This window comes from Balaenoptera physalus (genome assembly GCF_965194825.1).
Source record: "Balaenoptera physalus genome assembly, chromosome: 2".
NCBI lineage: Eukaryota > Metazoa > Chordata > Mammalia > Artiodactyla > Balaenopteridae > Balaenoptera > Balaenoptera physalus.
The window spans coordinates 22,306,649-22,322,954 of NC_138883.1; the positions used below are offsets into that span (position 1 = coordinate 22,306,649).

Consider the following 16,306-nt stretch of genomic DNA (forward strand, 5'->3'; position numbering starts at 1 on the left):
CATGTAATAACTAGAGTAACCATATCATTAATCATCCAAAATAGGATATTTTTGTGAGTTAATACAGGGTGCTATTAACAATTATGCTAGAATAATAGGTGGGAATTTGTACTGTTCCAGGCAAAGCTACCTGGTGATCTCTTGCCCCCTAGATGTGACAGCTCCCTAACTATTATTTAGGTATGTGTGTATGCTTTCATTCAACAAATATCTATTGAACATTCACTATATGTCAGTAAATGAGCATTGACCACTCAGACCTGTTCCCTAGCTTCAAGGAACTCACAGTAGTGGGAGATACAGACAGGTAAATGGGATTAACATGTAGAGTGATAAATTCTCTGATGGGGTTCAGGGCACACTTAACCCAGACTGGAGAATCTAAACATAGTCTACCTGGAAGGGTCCTCATCAGGACCTTCAAATCTGCCTGGATGTCCTGAATATCTCAGTCAAACTTCCTTCTTTTATTGCCCATCATTTTATTTCAAACCTTCTCAAATTTCTAACTCTGCCCTTTCTACCCAAATATTAGTAGATAGTCTTTTTAATAATTTGTAGAAAAGATGGAAACCTTGAGATGAGAATTCCTTGAACCCCCCTCTAATAAGCCTATTAATTTACCTGCACCTGCCCCATCTCTAACTACTATTTCTCGTTACAGTACAAAAGGTGCCCATCTTCCTGTAGAAGGTCAATCCCTCTATTTGGACCCCATTCCCTCCTGCCTCCTTAGGGACCTCATGTTCTTAAAATTGTTCTTTCTTCAGTTTTTTTTTTAAGCCTCTCCTTCTCTTTGATGCCTTTCCCTGTTCCCAGTTACTTCTACCTGTTTATGACTCTCAAGTCTTAATCTCTACCCAAATCTCTCCTGAGCGCCCCTACATACCCAGAATTTCCAGTTCTCCTTAGTCTACTTTGATTTTTTTATCCTTTTTGCCATATCCATATTCCCTTCTGTATTAATATATTTATTTATTATGTTTTTGGTTCCTTGCCTATTTCTTTTCGTTCGAATGTGAACTCCACAGGGGCATGGCTCTTTGTCTGTTTGTTCCCTGATGTATCCCTATCTCCTGGAAAAATGATCAAAATATACCAGGGACTGAATAAATATTTCTTGAATGAATTAATAAAATAATTTTATCCTGATACCTATTAGACATAGCTGCTTGATGCCTCAAAGGCACCTCAAATGCCACAGGCCCCAAATTGAATTCCTAACTTACCCCCTGTCCCTCCACAGCAAATGCACAGAAAACTTCTCTACCTTGGCAAATGTGTTCATCAACCACACAGGTGTCCTAGTCAGAAATGTCGATGAAATTCTCCATCTCATTCCACCTTCAAAATCAACCAACTTTTAAGTTTGTCAGTTCTCCCTTATTTCTCAAACCTGGCCACTTTTTCTTTATCCCCACTCAGCCTTCACCATTCAACTTGCCATCCCCTCTCCCCAGGCACTGCATCAACCTCCTCACTAACTTCCTGTCTCCACTCTTGCTCCACTTCCACCCCTTTTCCACAGCACAGCCAGGGAATATTTCTAAAACATCTGATCTGTCACTTCCCTGCTTATAATCGTTCTGTGGCTTGGTCCTTAGGGAAGATTTCAAACTCCTTCCAATGATTCACAAGGCCCTGTACCCGCTTCCCTCCCAGTTTTGTTTTTCTCTACCGTACCCACTCCCAGCCTAAGCTCCAGCCTCAACAAACTTATTTTTAATTTCACTGACATCCCTTTTCTCTTCTGCTTGGAATTATCTTTCCATCTTTTGTTTTTTGGCCAGATAATACACATTGCAAATTAGGCACCATTTCCTCCAGGAAGCCTTCCCTGACCCCACCCCATATCCAGGTAACAGACCTCTCATATGAGTTCCCAGGTCACTCTAGAACTGACCCCATCATGGCACTTATCACTCTCTTAGGAAGGAAACTGGAGGCTCCATAAGTATTGTCTACTGTTGCATATGACACATCTAGCAAAGCGCCAGGCACAAAGTAGGGCTCAGTAAATATTCATTGAATGAATGAATGAATGAATATAGCCAAGTAGAGACACCAAATAGGCAATTGTATAGGGGAGATCAGGGAAAAGGAAGAGCTAAAGGGGAATTTGAGGCTTTTAGCTTTCATACCACTAAATGGTGCTGCTGTTAAAAGAAGGAGTAGAGAGGGAACAGTTTAGGAGGAAGATGATGAGTTTATTTTGGATATGTTGTTTGAAGTGCCTGTGGGACATCAAGGTGACACTATTTGGAAGGAAGTTTGTAATACAGGCCTGAACTGCAGGAACAAGTCAGGGCTAGAGATACTCATTTAGGAATTAGTTGTATTAGGTAATAGTGAAGCCAAAGGAATGGGAGTTTTCATTCAAGGTGTGGAGGGTGTAAAGGAATTAGGACAAAATAAACAAAGACCTGGTATGTAAGTAACTGAATGAAATGAAATGAAATGAAATAGGAATCCAGGAAAGGAAACTGAGGAAGAGTAGCCAGGGTAAGATGTTAAAAAGAGGGAGAGAACAACATCAGGGAAACCAAAGGAGGCAAGAATTTGAAAAAGGAAGGGCTGGTAGAAAAAGAAAAAAACTGCAGACATGTTCAGCTGGGATGGTTTCTCAGTCTCAGCATGACTGACATTTTTGGACTAGATAATGCTTGTTGGAGGTGGGGGGCATCCTATGCCTTGTAGGTTGTTGAGCAGATCCTTCACCTCTACCCCTTAGATGACAATAGCACCCTTCTCTCCAGTTGTGACAACCAAAAACATCAAATGCCCCTGACATGACACAATGGACACTCAATAAATGGTCATGAAATGAATAAATTTAGCCAGAGACCACACAGGCTGGTGGTATTGTCATTGGTAGGCCTGGATTATCTGCATTGCTTGTCAGAATCAACTAAATGAAATAAAGACCAGGCTCATTTCAGACACAGATACACTCTTTGTCAGTGCAACATGGAACCCCCTTTTCTCCTCACTCTTGAGTGTATAGCAATTCAGTTTTCTACGATTTTAAATTTTCAAATTAATTTTAGTTCTTTTTAAAAGTGAGAAGTCTGAAATCACTGGCTACATTTATGACAAAATGTAAACGTTTGTACTAGTGGTGAAAAGAGAATCAAGAATTGGTAACTAGGATAGATAGATTAGAAATAGATATATAGATCTGTTTATGGGAGAGATTCCTGGCTAAGGTTTTGCCACGTCTCAAAATATATTGAAATACATCAAGAATTATTAAATTCTTAAGGCCAAAGGAATTTAAATTTACTTTAGGTTTAAAAAATCATTTAGGAATTAGGGAGTAAAGATGTAGCAAAATCAAATAAACATCTTGTACATAAACTTCATATATATTAGAAATGTAGATGTTATTGACTTATGCAAGTGCAATATATAACAAGTATTTTTCTTGATAGAACACATTTAGCAAATAACGTCACAATTGCAAACTTCTCTTTATATTAAAAAAAATTGACTTACATCCTGGAAATATTGGGCAGATTTGAAAATGCATGACTGGGAATGGTTTTCAGATGAGTCTCTATAAACTTCCTATGAAAATAACAGTTACACAATTAGAGTTTAAATCATTAGACTTTTCTAGTAACCCACCTTAATTATACAGAATACATTATTAGAAACATGACAATACTTACAATGTATATTTTATCATACATAAGCAAGAAAACAATTTTTCCCCCAACAAAACAAGAATTGAGAGTGAGAATCAAATGCAGACAATAAATCTTCAAACTTTGCCTTTGAATTATCAGTGAACTAATATGCCTTGTGTAACATATTTAATTTGTTAATGGAAGGGCAACATAATATATTCATAAGTTTATTAGGCCTACTGAATTCATTGTCAATGGAAATATCTTGAAATGCCACCAGAGTATGTATTAAGAGGATTAAATGCATTTGATATATCTTAAAGATTAAAAATAGTGGTATGATTATAATCTTTTTGCCCAAGCAAGGGTCTCTTCAACCATTACCTTGACCTTATCATCAACTTGCTGCAATTTGGAAATAAAATGACTGACAAGGAGCTAATTCTTCTCAGGATCATGACGTCTTTGTTGCATATGCAACCAAAAGGTTGTGTCTTTTCTTCCAGTTTGCTTTTTTGATACTTTTCAGAAGGCTGAGAGTGGTTTCCTTATGCAATGAGACCTCTTTATGCACTCTAGTATGTCTCTCCACCTTGATCCTCCATTTTTTATTGCCTTTCTTTGTTATAGCAACTGCTTGAATAGAATTCTGTATGGAAAAAGGTGTACCTACTGTTCTAGCTGGCTTTGCAAAAAGCCAATGCCTCACCATGCTTATCCTCTTCTCCGTGGGTCTGTTTTTGCCATTTAAATGTTGGTAATTACACATTGTTCATTTACTACCTTTTAAAAAGACATCATACTGAGATTGTGTATTTTTCCTTCTAGGCTGCAGGGTTTTTTCTCAGTAATCTATTTCCTTGATCTATGTACTCTTTGAACTACTAATTTTTGCAGTGATTGAAATACATTTAGAATTTCTGGTTTCTGGTTCTGCATGACTGGAGCCTGGAAGTCACCCCTCCCTCCTAACAGTAAGCAAAAAGTGGAACAGACTGAAAAATCAACAACTCTTCTTGGATCTGTGGGACAGGGGAAGACATAAATACAAGGAGTAAATACAAGGAGTCCCTACTTCCCAGAGCAGAGACTCATGAGCAAAAACTATAAGGAGGAACCAGTGCCAGGGTAGGGTAGGAAAACCTGAGCTGTGATTGACCAATTGCCAGAGATGCAGTGCAGACAACTCTGAGAGCTGGAAATTCTAGGAGGACCTAGTCACAGGCGGACCTCCACAATTTTGTGAGATTTACCTCCAGGAGTTCCACAAGGTTCTAAGAGTAAACACTAGGGAAAAATCCCTTTGTGCTTCTGTCAAAGGGAGGGGAAAAGGAACCGTCTGGAAATACAGTTGACCCTTTAACAATGGAGGGGTTGATTAGGGGCACCAACACCCACACAGTCGGAAATCCACGTATAACTTTATAGTTGGCCTTCAGTATCTGCAGTTCTGCACCTGCAGATTCAACCAACCACTACTGGATCAAGTAGTATTGTAGTATTTACTATTGAAGAAAATCCATGGATGAGTGGACCCACGCAGTTCAAAGCCGTGTTGTTCAAGGGCCAACTGTACCTCAGAGCACTCTGTTCTTTTTAACAAGGCCTGCCCTTGGGGGAAACTGGTTATCCAGACCCTGTGGAAGGGAATACACAACTCCAGCTCCCTCTAGCCGTTCTGTCCCACCTAGGGGGGAGAGAAAAAACTGAGAAACACTGGCGAAGTTCACAGTCCAGAGGCATAGGCTCACTAAAAGCCCTAATCACAGGAATACAGAACACTTCCCCTCCCCTGACATCTTATCACCACGTGACTAAGACCTATGTATAGCCATTCCTTTTACCCAGTACATCATGTCTGTCTATCAAGAAATACATCTGTAACTTGCCTAATCAGAGCCTCAGTAAAACCAAATTAATTTATAAAAGGGGGCAGAGGGAGGCGACGTGAATGACAGAAGGGTAGATTGTCAGCCCTTTGCAACACTGGTGATTCAGCGTAAAGTGCAATATGCCTTCATATGATTCCAGAAATTCAGGTCCAATAGATTACCTATACTCCCTCACAGGTCTCCCACTTACATTCCCTTAATTGGATTGATTAAAAGCCTGTTGCTCCAGATCCAAGTTTCTGAAGTTAAAAATAAATGAGAATAACAAGTCGTTGGGACTAAAATCTCCTAGTAAAATTGTGCCATGCCTAAGAAAAACAAAGGATAGGTACACACCTGTTGGGTATCACCCGAAGAGACTTACTTAAGCTCACAGATAATCTTACTTATAGAGCATGTCCTAAGGCATGGATATTGAGGGCATACTTATCTAAGATTTTGCACACTGCTTGTAGGTAACGCGGACTTAATTTGTAACTTTCATTGGCTAAAAATTTGGGGATTTATTCTGTCTTCAAAAGTAAAGAAACTATATTTAATTTAAAAGAAAATTAGAGTAACAATGGTTTCCGAGAAGTTTGACTTGGAACAGAAATAGCATCTAAATGCAATTTAATAGCCTTTGGTTAAAGTTTCAAATAATGTTTATATCGTTTTCCAATATATGAATTTCTGAAATTTGTAATACATGTTTCTTGGATTTTCTCTCTCTCTTTCACACACATAAACACATACACACTTCAAGTCAGAACAAAGATCTTTTTCCTACTACTGAGTTAGTTGTAGCTGATGGAGTTTGGGACACACTATCCCAAAACATATTGTGTTGGCATACTGAATACTTTAAGCTGGAGGAATCTGAGAAGCAGAGGTGTAGGAAGGATTTTCTGACTCCCCTTCACACTCTGAAGCAAGCCCTAAGACCCTCATGTGAGAGGTGCCCTCCCCGGAGGAAAGGGGCAGCCTTATCACGGAAGACAGAGGGATGCCGAGGGGATTCTGAATGAACAGAACTTGCAAGTTTCCCCTAGTTTACTATTCTCAGCTCATACCCCTTTGTCCTATCACATTTTCCCACCACTTTCCTATCTTCATCAAACCTAGCATAAGAATGCTCAAGTTTAATCACTTCTTCAAGTCTTCATTTCTTCATAAAGGCTCCCATGTCATGTAAAACTTGCATTAAATACATTTGTATGCTTTTCTCTTGCCACTCTGTGTTTGGTTACAAAGCCCTAGCTGAGAACCTAGAAGAGTAGAAGGGAAATATTTTCTTTTCCTCACCTACACGCAGAATGTGTTTTAAAAGACAAACATTTTTGAAATGCTAACATTTTGCTTGATTGCACAAACAAGATATTCTTCTCAGCCAGATTTCTCATCAAAGAAAGCCACCCATATAAATGCACTGATAAGAATTATGTATCTCAGTACAGCTGTCTTACTAATGATACGATATGCACAATAAGTCCTAAGCAATAAGTCCTAGCCTAAGATGAAAATGAATGATCTATTTATTGAATGAACTTAGTTAATAACATGATGATTATAATGCAGAAGACTGGTTTCAATAATGTTAAATGAATGAACTATCAGAATGGCCGCTGATCATATAAATTGCCAAATTCAGTTTAGCAGCTTGTACAATTTACCTGGATATAATCATAGTAGTGTGTATATAATCTGTAAAAATAAACTCATTAATGAGTTAAAAACATATTTTTTTACTTTGGGTATAAATTGTCTTGGTTGCCACTCTAAAGTTCACCACATATCCTCTACTTTCTTCCCCAGCTTTTAAAATGTTATTATTCTGATTTACACAAAAATATGTAGGAAAAGTTTTCTCTCAAAGCATCTATCTCCCTTCTAATAAAGAGCAAAAATCATTGGCTAGGACATGACATCTAGCTAATTAAATAATGAAGATACCGTATTTATTTATAGAAACTTTGTTCCATTTTCCCCCACTAGTCTTACTATGAGGCTCCTGGAGAATAAGTTATTGTAATATGTGGATGCCTTTCTGACCTCTAGCTGACCCCAGATGCATGAGCCTTAACCCTTAAGGAGGTTTGGTGGTGGTTTTGTTAGGCAGTAATTTTGTAACTAGAGCTAACTGATACGTGTTTATCATCAACTTCTTTCTCTTTTTTGTCCCCTCACCTAGGGACATACAGTTGGATGTTCTTTCCATTGTCTATATTTTCAAAAGCAGAACTTTATTCAAAGAATCTTGTGACATTGTGATTACTGCTTTAAAAGGAGATGGGAGAGGAAAGAAAGCAAATGATTGTAATTATTTGGCCAAAATATTTTATTTTACTTTCAGAATACATTTTGAATAGTTTTAGAAGAGAAAAATACATATCTAAGAGTATATTCTTTTGATAAAAACATTAGAAAAGCTTCAAGGTGTTACACTATTATCCAAAGGATTAGCATCAAAATAGTGTTTATTTCTTATGAAAATACACCAGGTACAGAAGAGACTCTGCTTTTTTTTGATGGTTCAAAATAAGAAGGCAATGATTATTCTCTCTAAAACAGAATGAAAAAACTCAGAAGGCTTACTTTATACAAATAGTATCAGTATTTACTATTAATGACTAAGGCATCACATATAACTCATTGGGAAAAAAAGTTTACAGCTATAGTTTTGTATCCTAAGTGGACTATGTACATTTAATAGTTAAACAGGTTGGCTTTAAGATATGGAAATTACAAGAGAGAATAAATATTTAAGCTGATGATGTAATTTAATTTGTTTTTCTAAGACTTATTTAACCAAGAAGTATCAGTGAGAATATGACTTAGAGTCAAATGTTTCCTTTGGGCTTTGAGGAGGCAAGATTTATATTTCTCAAATATCTGCATTTGGAAGCTGCAGTGCAGAAATAGAAATGCATGTGAAATGCCACTGATTGACTTACAGATTTTGCCGAATAGGATCCAGTTTTAAGTACCGTCTTCTTTGTTCTTGCAGTAGCGATGGGAGAGGGAAATCTGATTAATGCTACTAAAGAGAGCAGATAGTTCTCTATGTTCCAACAAGAACAGTTTGCGCAATTAAATTTTTCACAGTAATCTTGCATGATAGTAGGCTCATTTCACTGAAATTTTATCAAAACGTAAATCCAATCAACATTCCAGCATCTTGTATTTTACAAGGTTTCTGGACTCATAATACATAGTCTGTGTGTTGGTGTGTACATGTGGGTAAGGTTTTAATTAATCAATGCTTTAGGTTTCCCATTACAGCCTTTACTTGATAAAGAATGTGAAGTATGACCAGATGAGCCAGACTGAATCTCATGAGTTGAGAATCCCTGCTGATCTTCTTTGCCATGGCTGAGCTTGTGTGGTCCAGAAACACCAAACTTTCCACTTGCGTGCCACATTTTTGGTCTCTTGGCGATCAGGCTGAGACTATTTTATTTTTTTATAAATTTATTTATTTTTTTACTTTTGGCTGCGTTGGGGCCTCATTCCTATGCACGGGCTTTCTCTAGTTGCGGTGAGCGTGGGCTACTCTTCGTTGCAGTGTGCGGGCTTCTCATTGCAGTGGCTTCTCTTGTTGTGGAGCACGGGATCTAGCCGAGCGCAGGCTTCAGTAGTTGCAGCACGCGGGCTCAGTAGTTGTAGCTCGCGGGCTCTAGAGCGCAGGCTCAGTAGTTGTGGCGTACGGGCTTAGCTGCTCCGCGGCATGTGGGATCTTCCCGGACCAGGGCTCGAACCCGTGTCTCCTGCGTTGGCAGGTAGATTCTTAGCCACTGTGCCACCAGGGAAGCCCAGGCTGAGAATATTTTGTGATTCTGCACCAAGCTTGTTTGTTTAATACTGTCATCTGCATTTCTTTCTGGGTTTTTTTTTTTTTTTTTTTTTTGGCCGTGCTGTGCGGCTTGGGGGGGTGTCTTAGTTCTCCAGCAAGGGATTGAACCCAGGCCCTGGCAGAGAAAGCATGGCGTCCTAACCACTGGACCGCCAGGGAATTCCCTTGTCATCTGCATTTCAAGGGCTCCTTTTTATTTATTTTTTTAATTAAAAAAAATTTAGGAGAAAGAGTATTTTTTATTCAGAATTACATTAATTCTATTTTTAACAGCTTTGTGGAGGTTAATTGACATACAAAAAACTATACATAATTAATGTATACAATTTGATGAGTTTGGCCATATGCACCCATATGGGTTTCATGCACCCATGAAACCACAACAATAAAGGTAATAGACATATCTATCACCTCCAAAAGTTTCCTGTGTCCCCTTTTTTTTTGTTTTTTCTTGGTTTTCATGTGTGTGTTAAGAACATTTAACATGAGATCTACCTGCTAAACAAATCTTTAGTGAACAATACATTATTGTTAACTATAGGCACTGTGTTGAGTAGCAGATCTGTAAAAGCTCCTTTTTATTAAATACCGGTGTCAATCAACTGATAATTCATTTAGATGTACCAAGTGTGACCATAAAAAGTACTGGACATTGTTGCTTTTGTTGTGGTCATCCATGTACAGTGCTTGGTGTCAGTCTATCTCTTGTAAAAATAAAATACAGTGTGTGTGTGTGAAAAAAAAAAAAGTACTGGAAAGTACTGGCAGTAGAAGAAGAGAGAATTGGTGCAAATAATCCAGATACTTATATATTGTGAAGTTGTACACTATAAACTGGACAATATTAAATATGATGTTTATCATTTGCCCATTGTTTCTACTTTGCTGAGAAAAAAATTCTCATTGGTGAATTTGTTTTACCATTGTGCAAATTTTTTTTTTTTTTTCTAATTCTGTGGTGAGTTGTGAGAGAGTGCAGCAAGCACAGGGATTAAAATCAGGGATGTAGACCCAGAAGAATCACGCAGTCAAATAGTTGGGACTGTTTACACATAGGCCGTATGTTTAAGTATGAACAAATTTTAATCTGTACTAAGTTGTGTTTTCTGTTTTTGGTGGTAGGGTGGGATTTCAGTCAGTGCTGCTGCTGAATTATTTACAAACAGTACAAAAATACTAGGTGATGCCTGCAACACAAGGTGTGAAACTGCAACACCCAGATTCCAGAGGCGCCTATGAGTCATCATTTTGGGACAGACAGTTTCCGTTTGGGCTTTAATTTTTGTGATCCGAGACTTAGAAGCCCAAGCAATGGCCTGACAGATCTGGCTTATGGAAATTGTCCAGCTTACGTCATCTGGGAGAGAGTTTTCTATTTATGATGCTTGGTTTCCAGATTTAAAAATACATATTTAATTTGGTTTTATTTCATTTGGGATACTTATTGTATTGAAATTTTTTCACACGTATAATTTGTGTCCAGTAAGATGCACAAATCTTAAATGTCTACTTAGATACTTAAGGGTATACCAGTGTGTCAACGAAAAAACTAATCAATAGTCAGTCTAAGAATGAAATGGAAATTTTTATTTGAGCCAATCTAAGGATTATAACCCAGGACACAGTCTCTCAGAGAGCTTTGAGAACTGCTCTGAAGAGGTAAAGGGGAAGGCCAGTATACATTGGATTTTGGTGAATGGGGTATATACAATCAAACACACATCCCAGCAGAAATTTGCTGCTAGTCACAAGGAACAGACGTCTTAGTTAATGGTTTAGTGCTTTTCTAAGTATGGGAAGATGCAAGAATCCAGGTTTATAAAAAATTTCCCCTGGGCTTCCCTGGTGGCGCAGTGGTTGAGAATCTGCCTGCCAATGCAGGGGACACGGGTTCGAGCCCTGGTCTGGGAGGATCCCACATGCCGCGGAGCGACTAGGCCCGTGAGCCACAACTACTGAGCCTGCGCGTCTGGAGCCTGTGCTCCGCAACAAGAGAGGCTGCGATAGTGAGAGGCCTGCACACCGTGATGAAGAGTGGCCCCCACTTGCCGCAACTAGAGAAAGCCCTCGCACAGAAACGAAGACCCAACACAGCCATAAATAAATAAATAAATAAATAAATAAAATTTAAAAAATAAAATAAAATAAAAATAAAGCAAATAATTAAAAAAAAAAATTTCCCCTGAAAATATCTATCTGAGGGTCTGTTCTGCCAGTTTTCCCAAAGCACAGAGTGCCTCATCCTGATCGTTGCCATGAATTCCTTTCAAGGTGTATTGCAGGTCAGCGACGGCAGTGGCTAATGTGTAGACCTGGATAGTGGACAACGTTCTTTATTTTATAATCCCTTCCCTTTCGGTCTTAATTTCAACTAAGGTTTGGGAGGCATTTCATGAGCAATTTGTCCCATGGTGCTAGGAATGCTCATCCCCAGGTCAGGTGAGGATTTCGTTGATAGCCCATTCAGTGTGCTGTTACTGAAGTAGGCCCTGTTAACAGTAGCCAAAATCCTCTGGACCACCTGTCTTACTAGTCTGTCATGGTCCAGGAAATGGTTCCCTCTTGTTGCTTCTTCTCATGATTAGAGTTACACTGTTACAACAATTGATCTTATAGAATTATAAATTTGATCAATTAGGTTTCAAGGCGCCTAATCATCATTAATTTTATCTGAGTCTCAGTCACACATTTGGTAATATAAGAAACAATAATCTTGTACAATTAGGCAGAATACAAGTAATATGACTAGTAATATTAGTAGGTCATCAGTTAAGTATTTAAGCTAAGAACTTCCACTGGGTGTGGGCCAGTATCTCCCCAGGTCGTGTGAATAGTCTGTTCCATACCAATCGCTATCTTTAAGGGAAATGATACACTGGCATTGTACATACAGTTCACCAGAGATGTCTGCACATACAGCGGAGTAGTGAGTCATTGTGACTCCTTCTAGGATTGAGAAAGGAATGTTTTCTTCCAAGGAGTTACATGGCTGGCGCCAGAAGGAGGAAATTGATCTTTAGGGTTGAGCAGTTATTTCTGCTGTTGGGAGGTCTGGTTAACATAATGCAGACACACAATGTGCACTAGAGGGGAGGGAGGAGGCCAAAGGGCAGAGAAAAATTTTATGTTTAAATTTTTCTTGTCTTGCCTTAAAATATGAATTTTTATTTCATCCAGTATAGGTAAGTATACTTACACTTTACATATATGAACACATATATCCATGTGACGAGGACCTGGATCAAAATATAGAATATCTCCATCATCTGAGAAAGTTCCCTTGTGCCCCTTTCCAATCAGTGACTCTGTCCCTCTCAGAAGATAAAAACAGATTGCTCTCTTTGTTAACTTCACATAAATGTAATCATACATTAGCCACCCTTTTCTGTCTGGCTTCTTTTGTTCAACATAATGGTTTTGAGATTCGTCCATGTTGTTGCATGTATCAGTCGTTCTTTCTTATTGCTAACTATGAATATACATCATTTATTTATTCATTCTCTAATTGATATTTTTCCAGTTGGGGCTATTATGGTTAAAGCTTCTATGAACATCCGTGTGCAAACTTTTTATGGGCATATACAATCATTGCTCTTAGGTAAATACCTAGGAGTGGGATTTATGAATCACAGGTAAATATATACTTGATCATAACAAAAACTGCTGGTTTCCAAAGTGACTGTACCATGTTCCCTCTTACCAGTGATGGATGGGAGTTCCAGTTAACTCTGCATCCTCACCAACACCTGGTATTATCTGTCTTTTAAATTTTAGCCGGACTGGTAGATGTGTATGTAAATACCAATCTTGATTGGTATTTTTAACTGCTAAAGGATTTGGAGATATGCACAGTCATGTAAAAAAGTATATTTGCAAACCCAAGTGTGAAGGTTAATTTTGTGTGTCAACTTGACAGGGCCATAGAATGCCCAGATATTTGGTTAAACATTATTCTGGTTGTGTCTGTGAGGGTATTTCTGGATGAGGTAAACATTTGAATGAGTAGGCTGAGTAAAGTAGATTTCCCTCCCCATTGTGGATGGACCTCATCCAATTCATTGAGGGCTTGAATAGAAAAAAAAGGCTGTATAAGAGAGAAAATTCTTTCTCTCTGCCTGCCTATCTTCCAGCTGGGACATTGGTCTTTTCCTGCCTTTGGACTCTGACTTAACTGGAACTTACATAGAGTCTCTCCTGATTCTCAGGTCTTTGGATTCAGACTGGAAATATACTGTCAGCTCTCCTGTGTTTCCAGCTTTCCAACCGCAGGTCTTGGACTTCTCAGCCTCCATTACCATGTGAGCCAATGCCTTATTGTAAAAAATCCTTCTCTCTCTGCCTATGTCTCTGTATATAGAATATATATGTATGTATTCTGTTTCTTTGGAGAATCCAGACTAGTACAACAAGGATGTAAATTGAAAATGATAAATATCTACATAGCTCTGAGCCAGGCACTATGAAAGTACATTACATTTATTACTTCATCATCATAACAGCCGTGTGAGTTAGATAATATTATTATACCCATTTTACAGATGATGATCTGAGATACAGGAAGGTTAAATAACTTGCTAAAAGCCACACAGCTGTTCAGTAGGAGAGCAGGGTTTTAATCGCAGGCAAAAAGACATCAGATTCTTCAGTATACACTACTGCTGTTCTGCAAAGTATGAAATGTAGATGATAATAATAATACCTACCTCATAGGGTTGCCATGAAGATTTAACAAATTATTGTTAGAAGCACCTAGAATAATGTCTGGCACATAGTGGTTGCACACTAGATGAGTTTTTTTTTTTTTAAAGAAACAAAAACATACAAATCTGTTTGCCAGTTTATTAATCGATGATGAGAAATACAACTGTCACATGGACCAGAGTAGTCATGATGCCAAGCCCATGTTTCCTTGTGGGCAGACTATTGTAGGGAACCAAGACAGATTCAGAAGATTGCTTGAAGAGCATGAAATCCATCAAAAGAAGGAGATGAACTCATTTTTTTAATGCTCTCAGGCTAAGAGAGCCTAATATCACCACTTCTTACAAGGAATGACCTTGCCTGTGGGATCACAGCACTTTGCATTCACTGGTTTAAGTTTCATTTGTCTTGGACATTGACTAGACAGGAATTTCCACAATTCTCATGTGTGACTCCACTTTCTCTCTGCGTTTATGGCTGATCAGTTCTCTGCCAGATGGATATTTTCTTCAACTAGATTGCATGAGGTCGTTCTATTTCCTTTAAGAGATTTTTATATATCTCTATTATGATCCATTATGTGTTACTTTAAAAATTTCCTCTATTTCATTTGTTTCTAATTTACTAGGGAGCATTACAGTGCAGCCTCAATATTATTGGGAATATTTTATTATAGAGCCTTGGACTACTGTTTACTTTGTGTGGTAATCTTACTTGGTATGTAAATAAAAGAAAAAATGTAAACGGTTCCCTTTAACACTCTTCCCCAACACTCATGGAGCACTTTAGGCTTTGAGGAGCACTGTTTAAAACCTATATATTTGTCTAAACCTTGTTATTTTATGGATGAATAATATGAGGAAAGGTTGAGTGACTTAAGTTCATATAATAAAGTAATAGCAGTCCTGCAAGCCTTCCACTATAAAGTGTACATACATATGGTGTTCTGAAACTACATAACCATAGGTTCTTTCCTTTGTTGTGAAGGTGTGACCCAGAGGCACTTCAGGGATCAACACATATTTAGTACTGCACATGTGCTGAGTACTTACCACGTTCCAGGCACCATGCACGGTGCGGGGAACGCAATGATAAACAACTCAGATGGACATCCTGCCTTCAGGAAGCTGAGACCAGTGGAGGAGCTAGACATTAAAAAAGCTATTTAATACAGTTAACTTACTATATTATTATCATTGTGTTAATGCTATGAAGGAAGAGCCCAGATCTGTGCAAGTGCATAAGGAGTCTTCTCCAAAGAACTGATTTAAGCTGAAACCTGAAGGCTATAATTTATAACAGAATCTGAAGGATTAAAAGTGTCAGTGAAAGAAGCAGGGTGATGGACTGGGAGTCAAGGCATTCTGAACCTTAACCAAAGAAGGGTGATAATATTATCCACTCTTCTCACTTAGTTATTACGAGGAGAAATGAAAAGTGAGTTATATATCGCACAATACTGAATGAATGTCAGGAATTATAATGCATGAGGTCTTATATAAAATGATGCCCATAAACATAGCTGGCCTCCAGTTTGTACGCCAGATAAAAGCACTTGGTGAACACTTGCCATCTGTCCAGTGTTCGGAAAGTAGTTTTCCTTAAAAATGGCAATGCCGGCTTTGGCAGAGGGTAACATGAACATTTTTTTCTGGTAGTCGTGTGCAAATTGGCTGTTCATTAAGTTCAACATCTCTCATTAAAATTTCAAAGTACTGTCAGTGAATTTTATCCAGGGAGAAAAGACTATTGGCTTAGGAAACTTTCAAACCAGTCAGGACAATGAGTGAAACATCAAAGAGTTAGTATGCATAGATTTATCATATATATATTCTATTCAGAAATGTTACATACCAGGGTCAAATATTTTTGAAGGAGATGTGTGTGTGTGTGTGTGTATGTTTTTGTTGTTGCTGTTGTTGTTAGGGAGAAGAAAAATAATTTTATTTAACAAATGATCAAAAAGCAAGTTCTTCTCATTCCTAATTTGCATTTCAGGTGTTAATATTTTTGAATGAGTTAATTCTCTTTTCTGTGCTTGCGTCTTAAGTGTTATACACTGATTTCAAACCACAGTCTTCCTCCCTACCACTTCTGCTGCTCTTCATACATTTATGTAGATCCAAATTTCCATTTGGTATTGTTTTTTTCCTGCCTAAAGAATTTCCTTTAACATGTTATTCTTCTTGTTGTTGTTAGTGCAGGTCTGCTAGCAATGACTTTGCTCAACTTTTGTTTATCAGAAAAAGTCT

The 16,306-nt window shown here is 38.1% G+C and overlaps 1 protein-coding gene across 1 annotated transcript in view; it reads right to left on the reverse strand.

Annotated features, from left to right (window-relative positions):
* Positions 1-16,306, reverse strand: part of TSHR (thyroid stimulating hormone receptor) — a 165,749-nt gene that overhangs the window by 70,581 nt on the left and 78,862 nt on the right. Inside the window, exon 3 of the mRNA XM_082451480.1 lies at positions 3,496-3,567. Coding sequence (XP_082307606.1) covers positions 3,496-3,567 — 72 coding nt within the window. The remainder of the gene's footprint in view (positions 1-3,495; positions 3,568-16,306) is intronic.